The 27,632-nt window shown below is 35.6% G+C and overlaps 3 protein-coding genes across 4 annotated transcripts; 1 reads left to right on the top strand and 2 right to left on the bottom strand.

Moving 5' to 3' along the window:
- LOC143458671 (uncharacterized) lies at positions 1 to 7,181 on the bottom strand. Its single transcript, XM_076955518.1, has one exon. The coding sequence runs from the start codon at positions 2,299 to 2,301 to the stop codon at positions 631 to 633; it is 1,671 nt and encodes a 556-aa protein (XP_076811633.1). The 5' UTR covers positions 2,302 to 7,181; the 3' UTR covers positions 1 to 630.
- A 6,205-nt stretch (positions 7,182 to 13,386) lies between these two features.
- Positions 13,387 to 20,650, top strand: LOC143459247 (tropomodulin-1-like). Its single transcript, XM_076956303.1, has 8 exons — positions 13,387 to 13,615; positions 17,541 to 17,642; positions 17,835 to 18,009; positions 18,480 to 18,595; positions 18,679 to 18,786; positions 19,181 to 19,309; positions 19,375 to 19,518; positions 19,789 to 20,650. Exons 1-8 carry the CDS (start codon positions 13,481 to 13,483, stop codon positions 19,978 to 19,980), a joined length of 1,101 nt encoding a protein of 366 aa, XP_076812418.1. The 5' UTR covers positions 13,387 to 13,480; the 3' UTR covers positions 19,981 to 20,650.
- LOC143459246 (mannose-1-phosphate guanylyltransferase catalytic subunit beta-like) lies at positions 20,570 to 23,828 on the bottom strand. Of its 2 annotated transcripts, XM_076956302.1 has the most exons (10): positions 23,704 to 23,828; positions 23,242 to 23,399; positions 23,068 to 23,148; positions 22,860 to 22,908; positions 22,477 to 22,625; positions 22,297 to 22,367; positions 22,037 to 22,124; positions 21,576 to 21,782; positions 21,307 to 21,489; positions 20,570 to 21,186 (listed from the first exon to the last, which is right to left on the bottom strand). In XM_076956302.1, exons 2-10 carry the CDS (start codon positions 23,368 to 23,370, stop codon positions 21,055 to 21,057), a joined length of 1,089 nt encoding a protein of 362 aa, XP_076812417.1. In that variant the 5' UTR covers positions 23,371 to 23,399; positions 23,704 to 23,828; the 3' UTR covers positions 20,570 to 21,054. The 2 variants fall into 2 exon arrangements, with proteins under 2 accessions (XP_076812417.1, XP_076812416.1); XM_076956301.1 differs by lacking the exon at positions 23,704 to 23,828 and having other exon boundaries at positions 23,242 to 23,556.
- Positions 23,829 to 27,632: the final 3,804 nt, after the last annotated feature.

Below are 27,632 nucleotides of genomic sequence, written 5' to 3'. Positions count from 1 at the left end.
TCTGAGTATAAAGTTTCTATTGAATAAACCAAGTTTATACATAATTGTAACGACCAAGTTAATTGTAACAAGTAACATACATTAATAATTACGATAACAATAATTCCTTAGCGTTGCTCTAATAAACATTATCTCACAGACAAAAAGTGACCAAGTTGATTACAATTACAAGTCTCATGAATAGGATAATATAGGTTAATAATTTGTACAGTTTATCAGAAATTTCCAAAAAGATAAGTAAGCCTATGAATAGTTTTTTATTTTTAAATCAGAAGTAAAACTATGATATCATTACATGTCGCGACCGAATAAGGTTAAATATTACGAGCTAAGGTTGCAAGCTGTATAGTATGCGATCGACACAAAATAGAATTTGAAACAATTTTACAGGAATGCCGTAGCTCGATAATATGCATTTCGCGATAGTTGTCAGCAGTCCCTGAAGACCAAACTAGTTGGAGTCAATTTCACAGCAATGTAAGGTTGTTCATTTAAATGTGAAGCCATGTGTCAATCCAAATCTGTAGGCACGATGGAAACCGAGTGTTTGCTGCAAATGTCACATGGTTACTTTGGCCCGTTATGTGCGTCATTGTAAGCCTGTGTACGTCGAAAATAACTTTCACCAAACTAAACAAGCACAGAATGACCAGCGTGAGTTTTCAGGTGACCAGTTAAAGCGGATTCAAGGCAAAACATTTTGTTACAAAGCTGGCAAGCTTGTTTAGGAACTTTGGAATGTTTCTGAAGTGCACCCTTTCTTTTAAAGTCTTTTCCACACATTCCACAGGAAAATGGCCGTACGTCATCATGCGAAATTTGATGCAACCTGACATCGTACTTGGATGCGAAGCATTTACCACAAACCCCGCAGGAAAAGGGTTTGACTCCAAAATGTCTTTTAACGTGCATATCTCGTTCGAAATTCTTTAAAAATAGTTTGCCGCAAATTGTGCAAGAAAATTTCTTTTTTTTAGAAGGCTTGTTTACTTGTAAACCTTTTGTGATATGAGGATCTTTACTTGGTCGTTCTTCAATATGAGCCCTTGTGTGTTGAGTGAAGCCGCGTTTACTGCGAAACTGTTTGTCACAAATCGGACAGAAGTAATAATCGCATTGTTCGGAATGAGATTTTTCATGATCTCGAAGATTACTTCTGGTTTTATAGGACTTTTCACAAATTTTACAAACAAATTGCCGTATTTCGTTATGCTTTGAATTTTTATGCACTTTTACTTCGTTCTTTGATACAAAGCATTTGCCACAAATGTCGCATGAATAAGGTTTGATTCCAATATGTCTTTGAACGTGATCTTTTAAATTGTGTTCCGCTTCAAACGTTTTATCGCATATCGAACAGGTAAAGCGTTGTCGTTCCGTGTGAGTTAGCATATGATTTTTTAACTTTCCCTTGGTGTAAAAAGCTTTTCCACAAACCGAGCATAAATGTTCCTTGCCACCAGTATGCTGTTGTGCATGGTACGTCAAACCAGATCTCGACATAAAAACCTTGCCGCACGAGGGACAAATGTTAGGGTTTTCATCAGTGTGAACTTTCGAATGGGTTTTCAAACTGTCAATGTGTTTATACGACTTGTTGCAAACCAGGCAGGTATAACGGGACCCCGAAGTGACGGGATCTGAATGGCTCAACAAATGACTTTTGAGAGATTTCTTCCATTTAAACTTCTGATCGCAAATTGAGCAAGCATACGGAGTTTCCCCAGTGTGAATGCGCATGTGACGATTTAAATGGCCTTTATATGAAAATGACCTTTCGCAAACTTTGCATGTAAAGGGTCTCAGGGACCCATGGACGACATCCAGGTGGGTTTGGAGTACGTAAGTGCTGCAAAATGTTTTCTCACAAAATGAACAAGGTTGGGATCTTTTGTTTTCGTGACTTCTCTTGTGTGCAATTAATTCAGAGTTACTTACAAAACTCTTCTCGCAAATTTGACAGGAAAATGATTTATTATATAAGTGTCTCTTCTTGTGCTTCTTAAAATCGTATTTAGAATGAAATCTTTTCTTACAAACATCGCACTCATGTGCTTTCACATCAAGATGAAGTGTTTGGTGCCTTTTAAGATTTTCTTTGTTGGCAAAATTTTTGTCACAAATCCTACAAGTGAAAGTTTGTTTGAAAGTTTTTTTGATAAACGTTTCTGGAACGGTATCTCTTCTTGAAATTGAGAAAACGTTTCCGCATTCCTCAGATAAAACTAAATTGATCTTTATTTCGTCTCCGTTTACAGCCACGTTGCTTGTATCACAGCGTACTTCTCCAGTTACATCCATTGTAGCAATAACAGCAAATTTTAACTATCACTTTTTTACGTTTAAAGCTTTTGCAAACAATTCTTATCAGAAAATGAAAGCAAAATCCAAGATAAAGAAATCAACAATACTTTTTGCCAGCTTTGTGCATTGCAAAGGGCACGATTGGGTGACACGACATGCATTCTGTTGAGAAAAACTAACATGCATGTCGCCACTGGTACAAACCTCTCACAGCTGCAGTCATAAGCTACTTTTCTACTCACTTCTCTAGCTACAGTAAATGTTTTAGTAGGTTAAAGCTAATAAGAGAGGTAAAATTTTGCTTCCAATGCTACGATAGCTTTTTCATTATGCGCTCATTCCAGTTTAAATTAAAAACACGGAAATGATTACACAAACATTTCTTACTGTGTTTTAAATTGGCCTATAGAGGACAGCCAAATAGGCTATGTTTTTTCGACACTTAACTTAATCGTTCACATAAATGGTAGCCTACCATGACGCTGTTACTTCTCGTTGACTATAAGAGTTCACAGTGGATTGTCACTGTGATACAAGGGATTGCACGCTTGTTTGTTAATTAGACATATCAATTTTTTTGCTGTTCTACTAAATACGATATCTGTTAACATTACGTCGTATAGTCGTAGGTATATATTACTAACTTAATCGTTGGTTTAATATACACAAGGGTATACCATGATAGGGTTTAGATTTAAAACAAAAAAACAACTAAACAAGTTAAAGGTGTTGCAGGAACTTTAAACCATAAGTACTGTACCATCAGAGAGTAATCATTACTATATTCCAACACAACGGCAGAAACAGGTGACTTAAACCAATTAAGGTCCCGGCCGTAAATTTTTACGGAGACAAATATGTTAATTAACTAGTTACCAATTTAATGTAGTTACGGCCTAGTAAAGGCCAAAGGGCAAATATTCCACAACAAGCTGTGAATGTCATTGCAGTCACTTTTCTTATGAGTGAAAGCAGATTAATTCCGTTTAGGACCAAAATGATGTTTTTGACGCTGTTTAAAAACTCCCTTTTTCATGGTAGACGAGAAATGATATTCAGTATAAAAATACCACATGACTGTCTGTCGCAATGTAATATCGTCATAATTAAACCAGCCGCTCAACTGTACTGACGTCATCACGATCAGAAGAATCTAATCTATGTAGGATGTCGGCCAAAAGTTGCAGTTCCTTTATACCACACCTGTCTGGGTTAACATGACTTCACGTGCCTATGAAAATAGGAACTAAGGGATAGGCTACCAGAAAAACCTACAAGAATACAGAGTGCCACGTTGTACAAATCTCTGCTCAAAACATATGCTTTACAATGCTAAGTACCTGCCAAATGATTTGATCGTGGCGTAATACCATTGTGATATCACAATTGCTTTGCGACTACAGGATTCCCATTACAGCTATTAAGGAAATGACGAAAAATCATCAAATTTTCTCAAACCACTGATATCTTATAGCTCAGAATTTTAAATTATCCTCAAGACGAAATCAATCAAACCTTATTGACTTTGTACATGTAAAATAAAGTAAATTTTCAGGGACATTGAATACCTTTTGAAAAAGCACTTTGATATGATGATGGTATTGGAAAATTTCAAATCGGACCATGAACATTATACGTCAGTCTGTTTATTAATTAAGTAGGCTAACTTGTAAATTTACAACACACATTATACAACTATTTCGGATATTTACTGCAATTACTGCGGATCCCTTTTACATATTTTCAAGTTAAAAGACTGGAACCAGTTACTGAATTGAAACGTCACCACCAGCGCCATTCAAGTCTTCAGCTCCGGATTAAGAGGAGTTTTTCTTTCAGCACTACCATCTATTGGACAGCATTGGCATCTTTTTCCGTACATCACTGTCGATGCACCAGAGAAAAGTCCATCTTGCAACTAGTATATTATCATCACATCTTCCAAAGATTATTTATCATTGGTTTGCATTCTTGCTGTACAAACTCGGGCTAACCAACAACGCCCTTCTTTAGTGCTATGGCCACCATAAATCGGGTTCTTGCCCGGGATGGGATTTCTTTTCCCATCCACTGATGTACAGCATTGAAGCAATTTTCAATCATCAGCTGCTTGAACACACCACCAGCTCGTATTGCTAGTTGTTACCAGCAATTTATTAACGTTATTTTTCTTGAACACGTTTTAAGCCTTTTTGGCTTTGTCACTTTTTTCTGTTCATTGGCGCATGTTAGTAACAACTGGCTTGATTTTTCGTCCCCACCGCGCTTTTGACGAATGAATGAACAGACAGTTGGCGACCGGTGTACGCCACAACTATAACTAATCAATATTTGGCCATTGGAAAAAGAAGCCACAGCGACTAACTCACTGCACTTCCACTTCGAGTGCCTGAGTTTTTTCATGTCGGAATATCTATCAAAAAGAAACCTGTAGATTGAAAACATCGATTTTATTGTGTGTATATACGTTGCTTCAATCATGATGGGGCGTACCGCTTTTTATCGATAATTTGAGATATACAAGAATGCGCCTGTATAACTAAGACTGCCGTCAATAGAAAACGTGACATAGGCGAAGAGTTGGAATCATATAGGACAATGGCAAACCTAATTTCCTGTTTGTAAAACTAAAACTCAGTCATGATAGAACTCATTATACGTACTTGCTCGGAATTATATGGAGTTGTTCCAGTGATGGTTTCATTTATTACTACAGTATTTGCAAAAAGGTTAATAAAATGTTACGCGAGTGCGTTGTAATGTCAAAGTTTCTTTCCAAGTGAGCTTTAGTGTTTTTCTTCCGGTCAAACATTTTATGGCAAACATGCAGGGAAATAATTTCTTCAGTGTGATTTGCAGTAATGGACTGTGGCAAGTACGACATATTTCTTCGATACAAAATGACCTAAAACATGATGTTTTTAATCGCTTTTTTCATTGAATTTTCAAATGGGACAGGTGAACATTTCCTTTTCAGTGTGTAAGCGCAAATTATTTTCATCCGTGTGAGTGTCCATGTGGAGATCTAATGCTTGATTAGTAGCGAATAGTTTACAACAAAATGCGCACAAAATTTCTTTTCGGTCGCTAGGTATTTTTTCATGCTTTCGTAAGTTTCTTTTCATTCGAAAATGTTTTCACATATGAAGCTACTGAACGGTTTCTCATCAGTGTGTATACGAAGATGACGTTTTAACGATCTGTTTGTAATAAAAATACTTACTGCCTATGTCGTATGTATACTTTTTTACTCCTGAATGGATTAACATGTGACGGTGAAAGTTACTCTTTTCATTGAACGCTCGTTCACATAAAGGACATCTGAAAGTTTCCTTTTCAGTGTTAAAGCGAATGTGCCTTTTAAGGTTACTATGAGAAGAATAATATTTATCACAAATTTTACATGGAAACAATTTCTTCGATGACTCATGTATTTGTAATAAATGGATTTTTAGTTCGGGTTGTTGATGGAAAGTTTTTTCGCAAACAAAACATCGATAACATTTTTCTTGATGTATTTTAGAATGACATTGCAACTCATACGACGTTTTAAATCTCTTCAAGTAAATCTGGCAAACAAATCTTCTTTCATCTTTATGTCGCATTAGTGGATCATCACTATGTGGAATTTCAGCTCTTGTAAGGTCCGAAATTTCTTTTCACAAACAGTACATGCATGCGTTTTCACTTTGAAATGATTTGCTTCATGTTTATTTCAGTTCGATGTGCTCAGGAAGCCTTTATCACATACTTTGCACGTGAATTCTGGATTTCTTCCATGCATAAAGACTATGCTTCTGATATTCATACTTGGTTGAACATGACATGCTACAAAAACTGCAGGTAAATGCAGCAGTTTTTTTTCAGTTTTTTAATTACGTTTTTTCCCTGGCATTACTTAACATCGACAATATTTTTAGGGTTTGAACAAAGTAAGCGTTTGCTTGGTGAAGATGGAGTGGGCTTTGGTTTCTTCATCTCTGTTGATGACAATTTCAAAACCTTCGTTGTGTTTTCAGCTTCAAAACAACCATCTTTTAATTTATCATGAAATGAGCGGTTCCTACGAGAACGATTTACTTCATTATTGTCTTTTTCAGCATTCACAGTATCTTTACTAACCACAACTTCCATAATGGACCTGAATCGCGCAATCTTTTTATAATACTCTCAAATACTTTTAAACAAAATAATTATGACAAGCAGCAATTTACTTTTAATTTATGAATTCTAACGAGAAACATGAATTGTAACCTATTTTCTATATAAAAAAATTAATAAAAATAAAATGATTTCGAAAATGGAAAAAACTTTTTCTGTCTTTCTTTGCTTAGGCCTACAAGTTGTTAGCAAAACCGTTGTTTTTAACCGAATTTTTTAACTAACACCCAACCAAAGGCTGGATCCACAAGGAGAGTTCTCGCCTTCGGGTTTTACGCTTTTTAGCTTTGCCGGTTCGTCTATTTGGCTGAATTGAAAAGTCGACTTGAAAGAAAGCTTTGCATGAATGCACCTTAAATAATGGCAACTATTTGTCTTAGTATAAACTTCAAGTTACATTTTTGTTACAGGCAGCTGTTTGTACATTTGCTGTAAGCGTTCCAGAGTTCACATGCTCAGTATTGTGTAAACAGGCACAATATTTCTTTTGTGGAAGTAATACTACACTCTTTTGGTTCATTGAAACTCTACGACTTTTCACGCAAGTATATAACTGTAGCCTACACGGTACATATACTGTACTAACTTATTTCTTTTTGTGAAAGATCTATTCCGCTATTTGTGTTTGTAAGTTTATTTCATTTACGTTAAGTTCGCATCCATTTACATTTTTATCTCGGGAAAGTGCGACAAAAATTAATACAAAGTCTAGATTCAACTTTTTCATAAGTTTATCATGTCATTAAAAACGGTGTAGGCCTACGGCAGGCATGCACAACTCAAAACAGTACACGGGCCGTTTTAGGGAAAAAAAAATTTCGCGGGCCGCGTGCTAACATTGTTGTAACTAACGTGTAGCCTACTTTATATAATGTGACCGATTAACCGTCGAATAAGAGATATTATTGAGAAGATGGTTACTGTCAAGAGACGGTTGCCTCTCGCAGTACAGTATCTAGTTGTTTTTAACGCTTATCGGCGGTAAAGCATCGGATTCGTTGATTATGTAACTGTAACCGTGGAGAAAATGCCTGAATGAGCGAAATCACGGAATATCTCGTGGGCCGCACGAAAAGGTTTCGCGGGCCGCATGCGGCCCGCGGGCCGTATGTTGTGCATGCCTGGCCTACGGTAATTTCATCGATTCGGTAAGTTCACGATTTATTAAACACATCATGAATTGTTAGTTGATGCATATTTGCGCATATTCATTTTTATTTGCGTCTGTTGTACATGCAAAAAATTTAGCCTAACTTCAGTTGAGGCATCTATCAGTCTTGAATGGTTACTGATCAGAGCCTTCAGTTTTGCTGATATAGGCTAAATAGGTATAGTATATATAGGTATAGTGTATACAATACATAATCATACGCCTATTATCGCCTACCTACTAAATTTACAAAATCATAATTGCAAAGTTCGCAGAAACTGCTCAGATTGAAGTTGTGGACTTAACCAGGATGTTAGAGTAATAGCCTATCATCAACCTAAATACTTCGTAATTTCCCACACTTACCTTAACCATTATTTCATAACTGACGATTTCGGATTTCTCAATACGCTACGCGCTGTGCGTTGTAGTATTGCATACCAAAATTCTCCCATTATGCTTCCTGTAGAGACTATTTCTGTCCTTGAAACAGCTGGACAAGCTTTCGTATCAAAACCTTGCTAACTTGAACTGAGTATGTTTTTATTATCGGTTATTTTTCTACGTGCTTTTATGACTTACATCCTGTTACGTGTGAGATAAATACTTTAATTCCGAGTACTGCCGTTGTGTATGACAAAGACATTAAAATGACATACTTCATTTTTAACCACTAACAATCTGACAACACTTTTACGTCACAGAGATATTGCCAATAAGAACACGTCTAAATTCATAACGCTGTAAGTGCACTACAAGCACTTGGAAAGTACTTTCCAAAACCACGTCTATTGTTAGAAATTCAATAAACTATTTTACGTTTTAAGAACTATCGGATGAATAATAATAATGTAAAATTATCAGGAATGTTTGAATGACACGAATCTAGCCAAAGACAATACAACTTTCTTAATGATATGCATAATTTGTGGTTTAATACGTTACTACAAATGCCACAATCTAATGGACAATGACCTTTATGGACGATGGCGGCAACAAACAATGACGGCAATGGACAATGTCGGCAACCTGTGTTTCCATTTGTGTTCTGACAGTAAAGCCACTGTGTTGCCAAATATAACGTAGGGCGTAGGCTACATCTAGTCTAGTTGACATTTCCAATTTCCGTCATTGTTTAGGGTTAGGCCTACTACTGCCATTTTCTGGCAACTGGTCGGCAAGCACGAAATCGTCGATAACCACTGCCTGTAATCACTGTGTAGTTAGAGATGTGCGTTTAGGGTATTTATATTTTATCCAGTAATTCTTTTTCAATTGGTCAACTAGAAGTGCCATTCTAGTAAATATTTTATGTCAAATTGACCGTAATTCTAGTCCAGCCTTTAAGAAGACTAAAGTGCACGGTGGCTTACTGTGAAGCTGTCCGAGAATGAACACTAAAAAGGCTCAAAAATTACACGAAATAGCTGTTGGACAGTAAGGGAAGAAAAAGCTGTCTGTAGTGCAGAGCAACAGCGACACGCTATAGCAAGTTGAGGTTGATATAAGGTGTATGTCGCTATGGTAGGTCGCGAGGTGTATGTTAAATTTAACATGGTTTTGGTGCTTTGGGTAAACAGCGGAAAACCCGGGTGCAATTAAGTCAACGCAGAAACTGTTCTCCAAAAAGTGCGGTTTTCTGAATACAATGCATGCTGCTTAAATAATCTGCTAACAATAAAGCTAATATGCCTGAGATGGAATTTCCTCCTGTTAAAGAACGTTATAAATTTCTCCCCAGTTAAAAAATTCAGACTTAGCTTTATAAATGCATTTCCAATAGTGAAAAATCCAATACATCAAAAAATGTTTGTTTGCACTGATCAGTAAGTAAACCGGAGAAAATGCTTTTTGAGTAATATTTATTGACTAAGCAGTTATTCCCAAAAATGGGTGGCAAAACATTGCAAATTGCAAATTCAACATTAGTTATGAAATACGTTTTGGCAAATAACTCATCACAATCTAATAACAAAACGGTTCAATCAGATGTCCGCATAAGGTATGAATATAATGTTTTGCGTGGCAACACGCAAAAGACATCCTGGTTAAAGCGTAAATAAGTGCGTAAGAGGAATATCTTGCGTTACTCATGCCTAAGCAAACTAACGTATTTCAAGTAGGCTATTTATATTGGTAAAGATATAGATGCGAGGCAGGAGTTCACTGAACCCAGCAGTCATGGCTGTTAGCGCTAGCCTATGTAGTCTGGCAGGGATAGGCTGATAGAAACTCAAGCCCGAATAGATTTGCTGAATATCTTATGTGTGAAAGTTTCGGGCGAACGCAAATACTAACAATGGTGGACCCGAATACAACATTAGTGTAAATTTATCGGCTTTGCTAAGAAATAATGATCTATTATCCTGCCTAAGCTAAACTACAGTCAGCATTTCTCAATCGTTAGGCTACATTCAACTTTCTGATTCCATCCTTGTCTCAACGCATCTGGTCCGAAAATCAAGATCCGCCTACCGACTGCCATAAAAGGACAGAGAAGAGATAAACATGACTGTAAACCAAGAACAGTGAGATCGACTACTGTTTGTAGGCTATCGTATACTATTCGAGTTCCGACTGCCAAACGTCGGAACTAGTGGATTAGAAAGGTCCCGGTAATTTTAGATTTCTTGCAGCCCTTAGGTTAGGACAAAACTACTGATCTTAAATTTGCTGTTTCCAGCAAAACCTGTTTATATAGGCGATCCAGATAGGCCATCTGCTTACTGCTTCCACTAGCGGTTTAGCCCATCAGGTGACCAGTCCAATTACCCAGCCTGTTCGTCTATCTGGCAGTAAACACTCTGAATAATTTGCTAAACCTGTAAATCGTAAACGTCTGCAACCACAAGATCTCAAGTCGCACAACAAGCATGCTGACCAAATGTAGCCTAGCCTACATCATAGTCATCGATAATAGGCTAGACCAGTTGTTCCCAACGTTTTCTACTTGCGAACCTCCTGACCTAGCCTATAGCTGTATTTCTTTGTTACAGACCCCCAGCGTCATAAACATTACTTAATAATTGCCGTAATTTATGATTACTATAAGTAATTTATAAGTATAACTCACGGACCCCAGGTTGGGGATAAATGGGCTAGAACTAGGCCTAGAGCGTACAGTGATCAGGCGATGGGTTTCCGACGTCAAAACATAGCCTATTAGTTGACAGAGAGTTTTTGGGTTTAGTGGAAAAATACACAGGCACAGGATGCATTTGTATTCTAAACCCCAGCTACTCAAATGGTAAAATCATGTGGTTGTGCACTTCTGAACTAGGCCCAAATTTTCAATGGTTCTCCACAAACTGGCAGACGTAAACTGACTATAAAGCTTTTAAAATCCTTTGTCAGTTATAAGTCGGTAAGTTAGATCTATGTTAAAATACTGAAAAAGCTATTTATTAAATAATGCTAATTTTTTTACATGTTGTTACCGACCAACCCCCCCAACTGTCCCAACACTATTTCTAGCAAATACTGTTAATGTTTTGTCTTACTCCATATGCCAGTGTCAAACTCCCCCACATGCCCATCCAAGGACAAAAAGTCCCAAAAAATCATCCAAACCAGAATTACATGATGCCTTTTCTGCATGTCCCTGACGTAAAGCAATTTTTCAAAAGAAACATGTGTGCTAAGACACAAAGCCGAAAGCTCAGCTCTTTGTTTATAAATTATAATGTGGCAGTCAATTCAAGCACTGTAATTTGTCTTGTTTATTTGTTACAAATCGGTTTGAAATGCACGTTTATTAGACTCACATGTGTAGGTGCCACACTTTTCTTTTTCAGCTGTAATTAGACTAAACACATTTATTACTACTAGCCTTTTTAGTTTTATAAGTAAATTATAATTCAATGAGAAATTTATATAAGGCAACTCTATGAGGCAATTAGGTTTTTATACATGTGCTATTATCACAATCCAGCAACACTTTATTGCTTTCAGAATTTTATCAGTCTTTCCTTGCTTAATTATCATTTTTGAGTAATATCGGAATGTTGTTGTTAGACCAGGGGTTCTTAAACTTTTTGGCACACGCCCCCCTTGACGGTACCTAAAAATTTCGCGCCCCACCTCATTGCAAAATAAAAAAGCATTAAACAAAACAACAATTTATTTTCAATTAACTTTCATTAATGTGAAGGATGCAGTTGTTTTTGGGAAACCAAACGTTTAATTCGACGCTTTATAGAAGATAATGAAGATAATGCACATCTTAGGTCGGCTTCACAGTCAAGTTTGTTCCTAGGTTTTGTCTTTATATTCATGAAGATGACGCTGCAAAAGACTTGGTCTCAAAACGTCGTTGCTTAGCTTTTCTAAGAATATCACGCATTGCTGTACGACTTTTGCGTTCACTGTGGTACCTATAAAGCTATACTTCAGATAATTTTGGTCATACTTTCTCTTTTTTTCCACTCATTTTGTGTCAATACAATTAGTTTAATTACTAAAATACCTGGTTAACAAATCAATACTAAATTTAAATTTTACTTCATTTTAAGGTTTTAATATTGTCTGATTTTGGTTTTCCCCTATTTAAACCGGGTGCGCGATATTACTATTTTTATTATGTGTGGCCGACACTGCACACAAATTTTCAATCGTTAATGACTCCACAATTATACGTGGTAAACTGATCGGATATTTACAGGTTACTAGCAAAAACATCTGGCTTCCTGTATTCATCATAATTGTAAAACTAAAGAAAATGCATTTAGTGTAAATTAAGTATTTCTACAAGTGATACATTTGTAAAATCTTTTCTTGTTACGCCGCCCCCCCATTGTGAGAAAAAAAAGGTCACCGCAGAAAGAGAACACAAGAGAACAGTCAGTCGAGCTAGGATTGCGTGAATGAGTAAACGAAAACAATACACTTCAATGCGGAGAGACACCAAATATTATGACGTAACAATTGACGTACTTGAGAATCCAGAATTTCAGAATTTTTGACATTTGACATTTTTTCAAAAATTCAGAATTTCAAAAATACAATTGCCATCCTGACACACTTTAAAATTTTAGTAAAAATGAACCTATAGCGAAAGTCAAGTAAGCATGTTTAGACATAGCTTGTATAATACACAGTTTGTCATCTCTCGCGCCCCCCTTATGAATGTCACATGCCCCCCAAGGGGGGCGCGCCCTCCAGTTTAAGAACCACTGTGTTAGACTTACAAACTGGAAATTCAATATCAGAAAAATAAAACTTTATGATGAAGATTTTTGTTGAATGTGTAGACTTCAAGCAAAGTTGGCTGCGTCTGAGAAATTAAATTGTTTTTCTATACCTAAATGTACAAGTTTCCAAATTTCAAGGTGGCATTTTATAGTATTTAGATATTCTCCCAAATTCATAATTACAAAGGAGTAAAGTGTTAGGATTACCACTCATATGTATACTCATATACAACAAAGACAAGAGCTAAAACATTCAATAAAATGTTTTCTACCGTTTTATCTCTTGTTTTCGTTCTACTCATTATTACATGTTTCATCAAATATTATTTACAGGTGTAATAAATACATGTAAACTGTTTCAACTACGTGAGATATTGAAGAGTAGTCCATGGTAAATTGTCAAATTTTTTTCGAATTAAACAAACCAGGCAGGTTTGTCTGCTTCAATGGCAAACATAATCTACAAAGAAAAATTTGTGGCTGTAGATCACACCTAAGTTGTAAGCTTTAAGTTTTAGCTTTGTTGAAAACTGCCATAATTTTCAGTTTGGCCCAAGATATACAAATAGCATTGTATAATTATTTTGTTTTTTGTGTACAGGTTTTAATGATAAGATGTAATAATTTCCATTGTGATACATTGCATGCACTTGCCTAACAAAAATAAAGTATTGCAATGGCGGAAGCGTTTGATTTAATTCAGCAGGAGCAAGATAAGTATCGGCAATTGAATGAAGATGAAATATTGGAAGGGTTAACAGCTGAAGAACTGGAGCAGTTGACTCTGGATCTTGAAGACATGGATCCAGAGGTAAGGTTGTCAATTGTCATCACTGTATAAATATTTTTTATAGGAGTATAAGCTCCATCCATACATATGTATTTAAACGAATTATTTCTCAAGATAACGTTATGGATAAACGTTAATGGAAGGTTGCTTATAGGCTTCGTATATGTTAAATTTACTTAGTCACTAGTCAGAGTGTGTCAGTTACAAATTGGAAAGGCTTTTTATTGGTAAAATGTAGAAACACCAAAATTAGCTGAAAGTATACTCCCTCATACCAAAGAGATTATAGTGTCTTTTGATTCTCTATTATTCCTTATGGTGTTGTGCCTGGAGCAGAGTTAAATGAATTGCAACAATATACAGAGGTTGGACGAAACAATATGGTTCAACTTTAAAGCACAAAACAGCACAAGAAAATATCCAACTTGACCCAGGTGCTTGAAATGTTCAAACACGGAGTTGAATGATAAACGATGTTAAGTGCTGTGTGGTTTTTAACCAGTGATCACAAGTGGCCTAATTATCATGTGCTTGGCAATGTATAGAATGATTTAGTGAAAATTCAAATTAAGAGGTTTATGTAGCAAGTATCACATATATTTCATTCATATGTGCAATGTCATGTTAAGATTGCAATACCAATACTATTAAGATTGAAATGCTAGATGAAGTTGGCACTGGAACATTCATACAGTACGGTACTTGAACAATCTTGCTAATTTAATTTCCTTATCTCTTTTAACTCTGCTGCTATGTAGCCTACGGTTTGTATGTACCCAGGATGGAAATATCTTAGTTCCGTTGAACATTGTTGATTGACATAACATCTTATAACTTCCGTTAAATACAATGCACATTTAAAAAACACATTCTTTGAGCCATATCTTGACTTATTACGTCTATTAAATTCACTTAATGATGTCAATATGGAAACTCAAATGGGAAGGACCTATTATGGCATGGTCGCAGTATACTTGATCCTTATATTGATTGCAGTGTGTTAACAAGCGAGCTAGACCCGACACAATTACATTGATCATCATTGTCATCACACATCTCCAAGGCTATGAAGATACTTTCATTAAGTCGTTATGTAAATTACTTATATCCTATGAGGAATTTATGTATGTATAATATAGGTATGTTGCTGGTACCATATTGCTTGGTTTTATCATTAAGATGAGCTATAAAGTTGTCTGTTAAAGCAATTTCCTTTTGCCTCCCTCTGTTAATACTTGGATTGTTAGTTATGGTATGAAGTTCATAACAGACATAATAATTTATAATGTGTATAATTATGACCATTGAAGATTCTGTGGCTTTATCATGGTTCTTGATAGAATACACAATATATTATACATATATTTTGTTGTTTTTAGAGCTGCGTTGAATATACCGGTTTATATATGTAAATACAGTCATAACTCATAACCCAAATACCCCTAAACTCACGATTTGGACATTTTTGTAGAGAAAATTTCATCCCAGAAGCTGATTTTTTTAACATATTGGAAGTATTGTAGTTTCTTGAAACTTCAATTAATCAACTTCTGACTTTAAGTGTATATGCAAATTGCAATACTCTTTAAACAGTAGGTATTCTTTCATTGAAAATCCGACCTGAGAACTATGTAAACCACAACATATTCGTTCTTTGAACTTTGTATAATTCTTAAACTGTTTCTGTAGGAGTGGGACATAAGTTGGGGTAATCAATTATTACACTGGTCAACACGGTTTTTGCGGCAGACTGTGTTGGTTTTTTGTTTACCTAATTTTGGGGCGCTGAATCCGAATCTGGCATTATTTTTTTCTATCACATCACGTTTTTGAGATATATAATATATATGTTCATTATAAATAATACCGCAAATCAGAAACCGCCTTGAAATGTAGAGGTTGTTTTAATCAAAACTGCTGGAACACTTAATCATGCAAAACACGAACACAAAGCCTTGAAATCATTTAAAAAACATCACTAGAAACTAGCCGTTGAACAATCAATGTAATGATACAGAAATGCCACAATCTTTAAGAGCTCGAAAATGTTCGTTTTAATAGCTTTCGTTTATGGGTAGTGGTGTAATTTTCTCTCTTCAAGTTCCAGCAGTAATCTGCCATCATGTGGCAGTCCCATCGGCCTTGGTAGCGCTCTTCCATATAACTTTAATGTCTTAGTGAAAGCGCTCACCTTATTCTTTACTGAAGTCCCCAAGGTTTTCAGAAAAGTAATCTAAATGATTTTTCAGAAATTGTAGCTTTATGCTCATATTGCATTTCATCTCTTGCATGCTGGATAACAATTCTTTTAAGAGGTCTCGATAGTTCTCTGCCTTTCTGTTGCCAAAGGAGTTACTAACAACTAAAGAAAAAGCATTCCAAGCCCTTGCTTCAACTGTGTTCATTGATGCTGCAAAGTTTGGATCTCTGAGCAGCTTCCTTATTTGTGGGCCACTAAAAACTCCAGCCTTTTTGTTTCTTTTCTTCACTGAGACTTGGGAAGGCTTAGCAGATGTACTTAAAGCAATCTCCATTGTGATGAAGAGCCTTAGCATACCATTTCATTGGCCCAAGTTTGATGGGAAGTAGCAGCAGGATGATCTTCTTGGTATCTACTAATGGGTTATGAATGATATTTTTCTCTCCAGGTGTTAAACTGCTCCTTTCTGGCTACTTATCTTTTATCCAATGCTCATCTATGGCTCTGCTATCTCAGTAGCAGAGAAAACAAGGGTATTTGGTGTAACCACCTTACTGTCCTAACAGAAGGTTCATTATTTTTATGTCTACACATAATCCCCAGCCATGATCACTGTACTTCAGTGTTTCCAGCACATCCTTAATGTTTTCATACGTTTCTTTGAGTGTCACAGAATGTCCTACTGGAATCGATGCATATTTATTTCCATTGTGAAGTAACACGCACTTCAGGCTTTGTTTTGAGCTGTCAATTTTCTTTTACATTATACAAACAATGTTATGTTTATTGTTGACAATGTTTACATTTTACTAAAGAGCAGGGTGCTGTCACAAAAAGCATTGGCCTTTTAAGTCTCCAGGGCAGATGTATACAGATAAAGACGGTAACTCAGTAATGAGCTACCAAACGTGATGTATAAACCAAGCGCGATGTATAAAGCTGGTAACTAAGTAATGAGATACGAAAGCAAAAATTAATGCGTCCACATATATTTTCGAAATTCGAAATGAGGTCCGTGATTGAAAAAAGATTGAGAACCACTAGATTAAAGTTTACTGAAAACTCTGTCATTCTGTGCTACAACAAAACTTCCAGCCGAGGTTTCATCATAGGTGATTTCAATAACAATATTTGATTTGTTGCTGTTATACGCTCACCGTACCGTCACTAACGAAAGTCAAAATTTGATCAATTTATGAAATTGGGGAAAATGCGCAGCGAAAAAACCTGACGTGATAGAGCAATTCTGAGCTCAGAATTGGATTCAGCAACCAAAACTTAGCCTAAATCAATCATCAAAGTTCATGCAACAAAAAATTTTTTTGTTTTTGTAGACCAGTGTATTATACTTGAAAGTTTTTGTTTGAGAATTGACGTGGATATTTTTGGTTTATATGCTGGAAAGTGGGAACAGATTAATGCACTCAACATTACTTCTTAATTGGGAAATGATTCTTTTCAAGTCAAAATTTTTAACATCAAACAGTCTCCAGAAAAAAAATTAAACTTCTGAGGTGTGACTGTATAGTGCTATAAAATACTTCTACAAAAGTGTATAGCATAGTGCTACAAAACACCTCTACTAGCTTAGTATGCTGTTCATGTTTAGCTCTGTTGTGGTTTGTGGTAGACTTGAAGTATGATAAGTTTTATCAAACATTACTTGGAGTCTTTTGTTTTTATTTTGCTATAATCTGTGCATCAATCAAAATTAATGTTTTTCATAATTATGGTATATATTTCTAGAACCAACTGCTCCCTGCCGGGTTTCGTCAAAAAGATCAAACCACAAAGAAACCAACTGGCCCACTTGACCGAGAAAAGCTCTTAGATTACATTGAGGAAGAGGTTTGTAAGCTTTTGGAGTTAGAGCACAATAAGTTGTACGAGATATAGGCTATAATTTTAGTTGCAACTAAGACTACTGGCTAGTATTGAGTACTGTTGTGGTGAGATTAATTTTCCGAGTTTGAAGTGAATGGGTAAGATTTTTATCGATTATATAATAATTATTATTAATATATATTTGACACTTTCCAGGCGAAAAACCTTGAAGATGAAGAAGAATTTGTTCCCTACGTTTCTGGTACCAAACGAGGAAAAGTTTATGAAGCGCCAGAACAAACTGAAAATGTTCTCCCTGTTCCTCATCTTGATCCAGAGCTGGAGGAGTGTTTGAATAATGCTTCAGAAGCAGAGTTGACAGATATTGCCGGTAAGCAATGTCCCATACACACATGAACTCAAAACCTTTAACTAATAATCCAGCTGCCGATTAAATCAAATTTGCTTTGGGAAAATGAAGTTGCTGACTAGTAAATTCAGAAATCGATACGTATATAGTCTTTATAAATTCTGTTTGTTCAAGTAAACAAAAGTACAATCATATTAGCATTCTGTTCAATTCCATCGTACGTACGATTGTTTAATAGACTTACCTTTCTATTAATAAAACAAACAATCTTTTTGTCACTGATGTCTTGCATATGTGTTTTTTTGTCAAAACTAACATGTAATGGAAAAGATATGCATAAAAAATAAAATTAAAAGATGTATTCATTAATAGCCTGGGCTTTGTATGATTGAAATGTATTCTATTTGTTTTAGATGGTTCATTGAAAAGATATTAAAATGTTTAACAAAATGTTTTCGCTAAATGTGTGGCTTTTTTCTGCATAATTTCAGCCATACTTGGAATCCACACACTTATGAGTTCAGATCAATTCTACAGTTCACTGAACGAATCCAAGAAAATTGTCAACAAAACAGGATTTTCAAGCACAACAAAATGCGAATTAAAGGTAGTATCACATAAAACATCAAGAGCAAGCTATTGAAATAATCATGCTAATGATTGGTCTTTGAATTACAATTGAATTTACAGTTCGCAACAGAGGCAGAACCACCTAACCCTACTGATGTTGAAGACACATTAAAGCGTATCAAGGAGAATGACCCTTCGCTAACAGAAATTAATCTTAACAACATCAAGGTTACTAATAATAATAAGTAAACTATTTGGTAGCTGTGTTTCACATTGTTAACCTGCGAAGTGCAAATAATGTTTGCTGACCAAATAAGGCAGTTCTTTAATGTTCTCTTGCTCAAAAATACAGTGAGCTCTACTGTGGTTTGATGAAATCACCCAATTAAAATTACTGTTACTTACGTATAGTCACTTGTTTGCCCTGTAGAATTAAACAAACATTCCATGCCTTTTGTAGTCATACTTAAATGGGCGTGTGGCATTTATTTTACATTGTGCACTTTCGTTTCTGCTATAAACTTCCAATAACTATAACTGTTTGGTAAAAACTAGGCAAAGACAATTGCAGGCAGTTGTTGGTTAATGTCAAAGCTTACAAGTTACAATATCATCATTTCAGAATATTCCCATTCACACGTTAAAAGATTATTGCGAATCGCTCAAGATAAACACATGCGTCACATCTTGGTCGCTAGCCAGCACCAGAACAAATGACCCTGTGGGCTTTGCCATAGCAGATATGTTAAAAGTAAGTCATCAACGCATGGTTTATTTCTATACGGCCAGTGTTTATAATATAGTTATATATCTTAGATCAATCGCACGCTTAAGGTTCTGAATGTAGAGAGCAACTTTATAACCGGTGAAGGTATCGTGGCCATTGTTGAAGCACTTGAAAGCAACGATGTTTTGGAAGAACTGAGGATTGACAACCAGCGACAACAGTTTGGAAACAAGGTCATACTGTTGTGTTGTTATTGAATAATTCTGTATAATCTTTTAGTTGCAATAGAACTGAATAAAAAACGGAATATAAGATGGCACTCTAGGGTTAACTTTTATTTTTAATTTTTGTATAAGAGCTTTCGCAAGCATAAGCTTGCTTCATCAGGCATACTAAGAGATGTTTTTTTATTTTACTATAACACGGTTAACACGGTGCAGCCTCCATCAGCTTTGAAGATTTTAAGAGAGAGTCAAGATTGATAACTAAATATTTTAACCCAGGTTGAGAATGAACTTGCAGAAATCTTAGCAAACAACACTACCTTGCTCAAACTCGGTTACCATTTCAACCTACAAGGTCCACGAGGTAAAGTTGCTGATTTCATCACCAGGAACAACGACATAAAACGGCGAACTCGAGTCGACTACAATCCATCCAGTGTTGTTTCGAAAACATTTAATAAAAGAAAATAAGTTGCATGCTTTTTTTTTGTCTTGCACTAATAGCAAGGTACTACGCATGGTTGTTCTCAGATTTTGTTGCCTTATATACAACATTGCACTGGTGTACATAGTTTCAGATGTTTTAACCATGTAAAATTTTTATGATTAAGTATTGAACCTTGCCAATGTTTGATTTCCTGGCAGTAACTTTTCTACTTGCTGTCCTGCAGTTCTATGTTCCGTAATTTTCTAACATGACTCAGACTGTGAATTTCAGAGTGGTTTCTTGTACATTTTCAAAGTCAAACTGTGCTGAATGCCATGTTCCTGCAAATTTCATCCATGCAGAAAAGCGATACTAATGTTATTCAGACATTTTGCAACCTCCAAGCCCCTTCAGATGCCTTATTAGAGGTTGAACCATTTATCTGCCTCTCTGCTTTATTCATCAGCATTTCGTGACCGCTTGCATTATACTGTGCATGTGCATTGCCTGCCATACTGTGTATATAATGATATACTCAAACCCCTAACATATTTTACATGCGAGTCTATCTTTAAAAAAGCACCTTGTGTTTCACGTATTTAGCTTGGTGAATTGACGTTAGTACATATAATATATCACTGCACCAACGGCACAAACTTTAATTTGTTTTATGCATAGATACATGCGGGAATGTTAATAAAAAATAATCCAGTACTATTTTTGCAAGTCTCTAGCTACGTGACTGCAGTGTAAGAAATATCAATGGCTTCTACAAAACAAAGAAAAGTCAGGCCAAGTGAATTAATTAAACTCTGGATAAAAACAGGTAAAACAAACATGTTAAAAGCTTCATACAAGCTCATGTTGAACTCTGGCCCATATAACAATGAATCCAAATATAAACAAGCTAATTACTAGGTATGGATAAATAAATAACAGCGGAACAATAAAACGAACAAAAAAGTAAACAAGTTTTCACTATGAACAGGGAGACAATTATTCAGTTTTAGCCGGTTATAAATCAAGTGCAAAATTACTACATTGACAAAGACTCGAATTCCGAGTCTAAGATAGTGCAGTATAGAGGTGTTGTAGAAACAATACTTAATGCCTGCTGATCACATGATTATTTGCGGTTCTGGTACGGAGGTGCTGATGCTTTTGTGTGGGAGAATTCTAACACCGTTCAAGTAAATCTCATCTTTCACATTTACGTCTTGGCCGAGTACAGTCACGTTTTCTAAGCGAGCCTACGAGTGAAACAACAAATTAAAATAGTAAGAAAAATAAAAAAGTATGAAGCATGACAAAGAAAGAAATGCTAATCATTTTGGCATGGAATTTACCTAGAAAATTTGCCTCATACTTACCCATTTTCCTACTCGTGATTCCCAGCCAATGATGCACGACTCAAGCCAGGAATGGGATTTAATAGTTGCCTTGCGCATGACGGTACAGCGCTGAATCCGTACGCCATCTTCGATGACCACATCGGGACCAAGAACAACATTGGGTCCAATTTTACAGTTTTCTCCAATCTTCACAGATGGATCCTTTTAAAAAAAAAATATATATATATTTTAATACTGAAGTCTGTATGTTTTTGCTTCTGTATCACCAATGAAATGTTTTCTCTTACAATAAGTACGTTGCCGATTATGTTGGACCCCTTGAGCAATTTTTCTGGGCTCCTCTGTCTCAAGGAGGTCAGGTACATGCACATGCCTTTCAGAAAGTCTTTAGGCTGGCCGATGTCCATCCAGAAGTCTTGGAGCTCCATACAACAGAGTTCATGCTCATTTGCCATGTAAGGAAATACCTCACGCTCTATAGACATTGGTCGTTCCTGAAACGTTTTGTGTTACACCTTATTTAACATGGAAGAATGAAAACGCTTAGCTCGCAATTACCACTCCTAGTGAATTTATAAATAGATAATGATGTCAAACAGCCACAGGCATCTGTTATTTTACTGTATGTTTATGACTCGTTCGGTGTGAACTCGTGGAAAATAAAATAAGGTTGAACATCTTACAAGATAGGTTATTTTCTGTAAAATTCCTGGAGTTATATGTGGTGAAGAAAACAAATATGCCTTACCTCAATCCTATTGAGCATTGATGGGTTAAATATGTACATTCCTGCATTGATTTTATTCGAAACAAACTCTTGTGGCTTTTCAACAAATCTGAAAACATCAAAACACTAAATGAAAGTGCCGTGGGCATGTATGTCAGATTAATTATCAATGCAAGTAAATGCTTTGCCATTTTCATTAAAGCAGCTTCTAAATTTTATTTCTGCTACAATTTTTAACACTATTATTTATGGTAGCTTAAAAGAATAAAATTTAAGTTTACTTGTGAATAAGCCCAGAACTTTTGTCATAAACAACAACACCATACTTTGAAGGCTCTTCTACCTTGGCAACCTAAAGATTAACAAAAAATATCTCGATGATAAAACTCTCGACTTCCAATGCACTTGTTTTTCAATATTACAACAAGAACATGTTGATAAGAAATAAAATTTGAACTTACACAAATTGTGCCTTCTTTTCCATGTTCTTTGTGAAATTCAAGCAACTTAGCAAATGGATAATCACTGATTACATCACTGTTTAAAACAAAAAATGGTTCGTTGCACTCTGGTCCTGCGAGATGTTTGCGAGCCAGGGCTAAAGGACCAGCTGTAAAACAGCATTAAAATTTAATAGTAATTGTTTTAAATCTTCTTCTTTCACTGGACAAGCAACTTAGATTTTGCCCATGTCATTGAGATATTAACTAAGACATTAATTATTTTTGAATTAAGATATGTGTCAGGATAATAGTTTTTCTTGTTTGATGGAAGAAGAACCAGGATTTCCTTTTAATTGTAATTTGATAAGTGCTGCTCTACATACTGCATATTGCATTTTTACCTGTGCCCAATGGTTCATTTTCTTGAGAAAAGATGATTTCGATGCCTAGCTGCAGAAATCATGCAAAAATTGGTTAATAAACATCAGTTGAGTAGACACTAGTACACTTATATAATGATTAAAAAAAATTAGAATGATAGCATAATTTTATGTCAAATACTGTAAAAAAATAGCACAACATAAGGTAACTGTTGTACCACAAACTAACCCGTTTGGCATGAATTTGCATTTCCTTTTCCAAAGCATCAGACATGTAGCTGACTGCTAAGATCACAGTTCGAACACCCGCCTGCTCAAAAATATAAACTAGTTGGTAAAAGACGAAAAATAAATCAAAATTTATTTCAATATACTGTATATATAAATACGTTGTAGAGCAAACCTCAACTAGAGCTTCTACTTGATGCAGCATAATGGGCTTATTTCCAAATTCCACGAGTGGTTTTGGTACATTCAATGTTAGTGGTCGCAAGCGAGTCCCATATCCCCCAACAAGGATTAGTGCCTTCATATTGTTGCAACTGCACGATCGTTGAAAATCTGTTGAATTTTTATTTGGAGCCATTTGTTACTTACTAAGATACACTTTCGATCAAATATTTCCAAGACTATTCTACAGCACAAGTCTGTCAGAGAACATCAAGCTAAAATGCAATATTAAGAATGTTAATTAAAGTTTTTATCGGACTGCTTTGCACACATAACTGCACTTAAAACACTGAACCTGCCCCAGCCCAACTTGTTTTAAAAGCACATTAACCGGTTTTATTCACAATGAACCTTTTTAGCTTGACAATACATGCCCTTGGGCTAAGTAAAAATATCTTTCTTTTGCTCAACTTACCACTTAGTAGTAGAATTTCCTGTTTGACAGGAATTAACTTGAAGACAATTCAACAACCACCAACAGCTTATTTTTTCACCTTAAAATATCTGCACCAATGCAACATAGAGTTTTAAATTATTCGAATGGTATGGAATCCATCATCCAGCTAATTATATATCATACCTGTTAACAAAAAAAATTCTAATAGGCTCTCTTTAAACTGTGTTATATAAAACGTTTTTCATGATAACAACGAACAAAAATTGCTCACATGATCAACAACGAATGCCAAGTAAATTGAATGGGTTACCAAATTAAACAACTTGGCATAAACTTAGGCAAACAATTTAAATGGAGTCACCATATAAAGCAGCTGTTCCCCAGACCCCAACAAGTGTACAGGAGTCCATCTCAGGGGTTAATGAGACATTTTTGAAAGCAAAAATTAAACCACTTTTCCTAGATATGGTGAATAAATTTGTGTACTGTATAGTGTAGATTCATTGTAGATTCTACACTAGACAATTTGTGTACTGTATAGTGTAGATTCAGATTGCAAAATGTGTAGATTCATCTTGGGAAGCAGCGTGTTGTTTTCTTCTTTCCCATTCAGCGTATGTGAAATTAAAATGCATTTGAGGTCATAAAGAATTTGTCTGACAAACAGATTGTTAGACAGACATTGACTTCCTTTTTAGGGTGGTGACCTTAACGGGAGATTTTACGAGATTGTATTAAGAAATCTCTTACTGCATGCTATTTTGGGTAGCCTGAAGAAAAAATTTTTTCTTGTGACTTCATAATATATCGTTATGCCCTTAATTATAAGTCAGTTGAATTGCAGTAATGTTTTTATGAGAAAGTTTGTGTTGTAGCTTTTAGCATATTGGCCTTAAGTTTTTTTTAAGTTTAGCCATAGATTTTATCAGAATATATATTTTTTTAGTAGGCCTAATATGTTTCTTCCAGAGAGTCTTAAATTATCATAGCACTAAAGTGTTTGAAACCAAATGTTACCAAGCAGAGACTTAATTAAATATTTTGATTTAAAAAAACAGAATTGAACTTAACTGCAAGATTTGTAACGTCCGTCTCACGTCTCCAGTGTGTACATTACTATCATCCACAAAGGATTTGTAGTGAAAAAAGTTAGGAAAATGTTAAAAAGATAATTTCTGCATCGTATATGAAATGTATCAATTTACAAATTGGAAACATTGCAGATGCTATATTATGGTGATGATATAAGAGGTTTCCAAACTTATTATTTGGATCTGCAAAAACAGGCCAACTTTTTGCAAGTGATATCACTGCTCCCGGGCATTTTGATATGACAATAATTATATAATATTTATACACTAACAACATAAACATAGCTAAAATCAATTTTAACAGACATGCTCTTTCCATGGACATCAAAACCCAGTAACTCAAAGATCTCATCTCGTCAGTCCTGACCAATGTTTCCTCTAATTTTTCACGAGTCTGAGCAAAAACACTAACTCCCTGAGCGGTCCCTTGGACCACTGTGAGCAACATCAGACGTGCGCACTGTGACCATTATTATGTGTTTATTTTATTTTCAATTCAGGTTGGATTTTTTTCTTGTGCGCGGAGACCGTGTCAGCAGTGCGCATTTGCGTACGCGCGCAGCTTAGAGGGAACATTGGTCCTGACCGATAGATGTGAAGTGAACCATTTGCACAAAGACCCCTCAATTTGAAAGCACATGATGGAACTTTGGCTCCACAGAGAGGTGATGCGATTATCCTACTTAGATCACATTACAAATGAGGAAGTCAAAGTGTGGGACAAACGCAACAGCATTTACGATTAATAGACAAAGACAACTTAAATTTTATGATCAATCAATCCATAAAAGCTAGAAGACTTTAGCTTAACCAGCAAATTCAAAAAAATGTGCGCATGTAGTTGTCACAGGAAAACATTTCCAGACAATTTCAAAGTAGGACTAATACAGAAAGTTTGGGTGTTTGCAAGGTACTAATAAAAGTGGTCAACACTCGATAGTGTTTCGGCAAACAGCAAATCGGTGATGGCACCAAGAGAGAGAGACAAATCACATACATAATAACAATGTTCAGTTGAAGTTAAATAGCTTGAAGCATCATATTCATATACAATACTTTCAATGCTGCTCACGGCAGGACTCACAATTAATGCATCTTTTCTTCAATATGGGTCAATGGGTGCTATATTTTGCAGGATGAGTATTAACTTAAATTTGTTATATACTATGGTTGCCACTATGGAATAATAATCATCAAATATAAGGCTCAACTGGTGAAAAACAGAACTTTATTTAAACAAAACACAAAATTTTATTCCAATTGTCCTGACGAAGTTAACCCAAATGGGTTAATGAAAAGTCGGCTGAAACTAAAATTCCGTTTTTCACCAGTTGATCCTTATATTTGATGATTAAATTTTTTATTTTAGGGGAAAATTTCTAACTAAAAACCATACGCCTCTTTGAAATTTCAAAGGCTATTTTGCCACCAAGGGGGAAGTAAGCATGAAAAACAAACTCAGCAATTTCACCTAATCTTCAACAACTTCATGTTTGGTTGAACTAATATATATCTTCAAAATCTTCACGCCATTACAATATTCAACTCTTACATCTTAAAGACCTGACTCAGATTCTGTGCTTTGAAATAGACGGCATTTTTTAATAATTTCGTTATCGGATGCTGGATTTAACAATCTAATCCAATGCAAATTTGTAACATAAAATCCAATCTAAAACCGGTCAAGCTTCAAAGTTGTTCATTCAGAATCGGTTACAGTATATATAACACTGATAGGCTACCATAACTGGAAAAGGTCAACTCTAACAGTTTATTATATTGAAACATGTTGACCCGACTGAAAAGTATGCCAGTTTTCGATCAAAAGTTAGACGTGTCAAAATAGAAATTTTGGCATGACACTGTGCAATAAAGCTTCAATTGTATGTTTATTTATGATAACATAGCTTGGCTTTAAAAGTATGCTAAATTGCAATGCTCTTTAAGATTTGTGGGGTAATAGAAACGAAATTGCGACATAATAATTCTTCAATACTCCGTAATGATATAGGAGTGCAAAAGTAAAAAGCCTCCCAGCTGCCAGTGCCCGGCCCTACTGGAAAGTTTGCTTTCAGTGCGCCAGATAAGTGCACCAATAAATGTAACGCCAAAATTTACGCCACACCAACGTAGTACTCATAATATAGAATATAGAGGGCAAAACGGATCTCACTAAAATCTTGAAAGGATGAGAGGGCTTAAACGAAGAAAATAGGACTATTTGGGAAACACTATTTTCAATTTCAGCCTTTCAAGCTTTTGGTGTTTCTGGTGAAACGACAATTTTTGGCGCAGAAGCCAATTCTCCTCGCCGGATGCATCATACAAACATTCCAGTACTGCTGTCCGGTCTGCAGGCCTGTCTATTCCAGTCAGTCAGTACTAACGTTGACAACCAGCCAGAAAAAGAAGTTGAGTAGCATTACAACTTACCGTGCCACGTACGCACGATGCTTTATGTTCGCTGTTATACGAAAACCAGACTACTGTTGACTGTTGTCGATTTGAATGTACTATCATGTAATCACAGAAGTGTTGACTTTTCAAATTCAACATAAGATTTTGTCAACGTATTAACAACATACGCATGTGCTTTCGCTGCAGCGAAAACTATTGTATTAATTTCCCCGTCATCAGGCATTCTGACGTCATCTTGTTCTCAGCTGATCTGGGCGCAAAACCTCGACATGAACAAAACTTCAAAAATTTTATTGAGTTTGAAATAAAAGTTTACATACAGTGTAACGTTAATGTTAGGCAAAGTCTCTTTTTTTAAGATTTGACTTGACTCAAGTCTCTTTCTAAGAAAGTACTGTACATAAATATGGCTAGCCATATGTGTCAGAATTCGCTTTA

The sequence above is a fragment of the Clavelina lepadiformis genome, chromosome 5 (genome assembly GCF_947623445.1).
Source record: "Clavelina lepadiformis chromosome 5, kaClaLepa1.1, whole genome shotgun sequence".
Classification (NCBI taxonomy): Eukaryota; Metazoa; Chordata; class Ascidiacea; order Aplousobranchia; family Clavelinidae; genus Clavelina; species Clavelina lepadiformis.
Note: the sequence above shows the minus strand (reverse complement) of the source record. Positions and strands in the feature narration are given on the sequence as shown.

Excerpts from the sequence above, each read along its gene's own strand:
- LOC143459246 (XM_076956301.1), bottom strand. The coding sequence starts at position 23,424 with ATGGCTCCAAATAAAAATTCAACAGATTTTCAACGATCGTGCAGTTGC. Across the intron at positions 22,626-22,859 it reads AAATGAACCATTGGGCACAG|CTGGTCCTTTAGCCCTGGCT; the intron begins GTAAAAATGCAA and ends GCTGTTTTACAG. Across the intron at positions 21,187-21,306 it reads AATCACGAGTAGGAAAATGG|GCTCGCTTAGAAAACGTGAC; the intron begins GTAAGTATGAGG and ends TTTCACTCGTAG.
- LOC143459247 (XM_076956303.1), top strand. The coding sequence starts at position 13,481 with ATGGCGGAAGCGTTTGATTTAATTCAGCAGGAGCAAGATAAGTATCGG. Across the intron at positions 13,616-17,540 it reads TTGAAGACATGGATCCAGAG|AACCAACTGCTCCCTGCCGG; the intron begins GTAAGGTTGTCA and ends ATATATTTCTAG. Across the intron at positions 19,519-19,788 it reads GACAACAGTTTGGAAACAAG|GTTGAGAATGAACTTGCAGA; the intron begins GTCATACTGTTG and ends ATTTTAACCCAG.
- LOC143458671 (XM_076955518.1), bottom strand. The coding sequence starts at position 2,301 with ATGGATGTAACTGGAGAAGTACGCTGTGATACAAGCAACGTGGCTGTA.